Source organism: Colletotrichum graminicola (genome assembly GCF_000149035.1).
Source record: "Colletotrichum graminicola M1.001 genomic scaffold supercont1.10, whole genome shotgun sequence".
Lineage (NCBI taxonomy): Eukaryota > Fungi > Ascomycota > Sordariomycetes > Glomerellales > Glomerellaceae > Colletotrichum > Colletotrichum graminicola.
This window is the reverse complement of record NW_007361014.1, coordinates 90969-94286: the sequence shown is the minus strand read 5'-3', so window position 1 is coordinate 94286 and position 3318 is coordinate 90969. Positions and strand designations below refer to the sequence as shown.

The 3318-nt window shown below is 56.3% G+C and overlaps 1 protein-coding gene across 1 annotated transcript; it reads right to left on the bottom strand.

The window, feature by feature from the left end:
* Positions 1–1634: 1634 nt before the first annotated feature.
* GLRG_03333 (GATA zinc finger) lies at positions 1635–3034 on the bottom strand (the record flags this gene model as incomplete). Its single annotated transcript, XM_008094018.1, has 3 exons — positions 1635–1817; positions 1878–2177; positions 2234–3034. 3 exons carry the CDS (start codon positions 3032–3034, stop codon positions 1635–1637), a joined length of 1284 nt encoding a protein of 427 aa, XP_008092209.1.
* Positions 3035–3318: the final 284 nt, after the last annotated feature.

The window sequence follows — 3318 nt, the reverse complement described above, 5'->3', positions numbered from 1 at the left end:
CCTGGCGCTCCCGCTATCGCATTATCATCGCACTCTAGCACTCTCAGAACCATGCTCGCGTATCCCCTTCCCCTGGTCAAGCAAATGGGAGGAAGAGGGGAGAGGGGTGGGCAGAAATAAGTAACAAAGCATGGCCTAGGAAGTAATCCCAACTCCTCTTTCCAACCCCCCCCCCCTCTCCCCAAAAACACATCCATACTGAAGCCAAGCCAGCAAGGTAGATCTCACGCATCATTCTCGTCGTGGCTAATGACGAGATGTAACCCTCCCACACCCCCTTCCCGTCAGGACCATCCATACTAGCGGGAACAAATCGAGTTGCCAGTTACAGGTGGGGAGAAGGGCCCGCTGCCCTGGGACGTTCGATTGGAACGCTCGCTGGAGCCTACCGTCCGTCCCCTCCCCACCCTGCCGTGGCCGTCTGTTACCTACGTACGGCCAGCCCGCGAGGAACAGCAATATACTGAAACAACCCTCCCCAGGCGGAGTCAGCTGCATTCCCCAAAAGGTTCGTTGCTGCATATCACTTTGGTTGGCGCTGAGGCGGAAAGAAGTCTTGAAACCTCGAGTCTCCATTTGTTTCTGAAATGTTTCCTCATGTCCTGTCTGTCCCAGGCCAGGAATATACCATGAACCTGCCCTTTCCTTTCCTTTCCCTTCCCCTCCTCAAGTGTCCGTCCTCCTTTTGTTCCCCGCCGCCGGCCTCCCCCCCCCTTGGTGGTATCTTACGCATCCGGCTACTTTTACAAAACATCAACTTAAAATTGTTTGTCCCCGCACGATCCGTAGCATGAAATGGTTTCTCTCGCTTTCTCGCGTGCCACTTTCCGTGCATGTGTGTTGTATAGTAAGGAGATATGCCACAAAACTAAGGCAAGAGAACAAGGAAGAATGAAATAAAAATTGTGGCCTTGCGCCAGTCCAAGGTGTAGTAGAATCTTTATGATACGACGCCAACATCCTTGTCTACTCCCCCCCACCCCTCGAGGGGACCTTGTTTGAAATGCTCTCACTCCCTTTTTGTCTCCCTCGCCAGGGAAACCCTTGCCAGCCACAACCAAGGAAAACGTCAAGTGCGAAAATCAAGTCGTTGTTGCATGCTTCGAGAACGATCGGTGGTTGGCCTGCGGTTGCTCGCCCATACATGGACAGGCATGTCTTTGATAAGCATCGGGCTGTCTTTAAATATGCCTTTTGTTCCCCCTTCCTCGCAAAGTGACCGAATGGTTTGATGTAATAAAAACAAAAAACGACAGTGTCGAGATGAAATGTGGTAAACGCCGCCAGATGAATGCCCTGTCCCTTCGGTGCCCATCCAATTGAATATGTGATGAGGAGCAGGATATATACAGTTGAAAATAAACGTAGAAAGTCGATGCCGGGTATTGGTTAAGAGGTTATAGCTGCTAGCTGGTTGCTAGCGTGTGAAAAGAACGCAGTGTCAGGCGCTGCACGTTATATGTGCGCGCCTTGCTGGTAGGTAAATGAGGTATCTCAAGTTTGTGTGCGTATGATGGTGCAAGCCGATCCGACCCAGATGTAGTGACCAACATCCGTGTCCACAGAGATAAAGATTCCATTAGTATGTGCTGTTTGGGTTCGAGCCCCCCCCTCCAGTATCGCAGTCGTATTAGCTAGCTCCTCTCGTCAGAGGGCTTGGGGCGGATTTGTCGTGCTTCGAGCTGACGCTTCCGCTCCAACTTGGCGTAATGCAGTCCACAAGCGTTGCAAAGAGTCCGAGCACCGTCGGGCCCACGTCGCCATTCAGGCGTGTCGATTCGGTTGCAACTATGACACCTTCCGGGAGGCGCGGCCCTCTGTGCCAAAATGTCAGCCTTGCCGTTATTTTTCGTCATTTCAGTCCCAAGTCAGCTTACCCCTCGTCGCTTCTTGACCTCCGTGATGCCGTACGTCTTGTTCATGCCGTCATACATCGGTGTGTCTTCGTCATCGTAGCCCTTTTGCTTTCCAGCCGCCCGTACGCGTTCGTTGCTCTCCTTCACGAGTTGCCGAACCGAGTCGAGCGAGTTTCTGATGTAGTCCACATTATCCAACATCTCATTCACTTCTCGCTCCGTGGGGAGCCGGTCAGGTAGCGGATGACCCCCGTGCTGTTCTGCGGCAATTCTGCCATACGCTTCGGCGAAGTTGTAGATCGTTCTTGTTGCTCCAGCGATCTGAGAGAACTTATTGGTAAGCTTGACGGACACATGCTTGTAAAGGGGACACTCACTCTAGAGAGACAGTCCTGGTATCCCCAGGCGTCGAGGTGGCGGTTGAGGGTCCGGTCGTATTGGGGGCGTGCAGGACCGTACTCGGCCTCGTCGGTGTGGGCTGCGGGGCGTTGGGCATCGAACGCAGAGGGCAGCGGCGGGCCACCGTGACGGGGCGAGACGGGATATGCCGGCAGAGGAACCTGTCCAGGCGGGAGCTGACTAGGATGGGGCTGAGGGTGAGAGTGAGGGTGAGGGTGCGAATACGTCGGAGGCGGAGGTGGGTGTTGCGCGTAGGGGCCGGCAGGTTCAGCAGCTCTGGGGTCGCTCTCGCGCATATGTTCAGGCTTGTGAGGCGGGTTGGGTTGGGCCGCAGAGAAGCTGCTCAAGGGCGCGGGAGGCCGGCCGGCGAAGGGGGGAGGCCTGGGAGGGTCCGACATGGCCGGGAGAGCTTCTTGCCTGGGCGGGTACGTCGACGCATGGTGGGAAGGCCGAGGCGAGTTCTTTTCGGTTGACGACTCGGCGTAGGACCTCGGCGGGCCAGGTGCGAAGGGCGAGGGGAAGCTTTGCGGGCCCGACACGTTGGACGCCTGGGAAGGCGGGTAAGAGCTGGGCTTCGCACCCGAGATGACCTCGGAGAGCGAAGGAAGGGATTGCCGGTGAGGAGTCTCCGACTCGTCCGACGGCCGTCGAGGTTCAATGGGCGAAATCATGCCTGCGATGCTGGGCCCTGGGGCTGCGTGCTGGTAGCCAGAAGAAGAGAAGGACGAAGGGTGACCGTAATGGGTCGAGCTCGGGCTAATAAGGGTTGCGGTCGCCATGGCGGGGCCGTCGCGGTAGTGTCTGTCGATAGGGTCTCTTGGTGGAAGATGGCGAGTCTCGAAGCGATCAGGGTGACTGGCAGAAGGTGGTGGATGGCTGTTTAAAGGGGGAAAAAAGGTTTGGTTAATGTCTGACCTCGGAGCAGGGACTTGCAAACTGGGCGAGAGAACGGGCTTTTGGGGGGGAGGGTGTGGGCGTGGACGAGGATTGAACCAACCTGTGCCTAGGACCAGATCCGCCCGCTTCCATAGCGGGTTTGCCGGGAGAACAGATGAAATGGCGA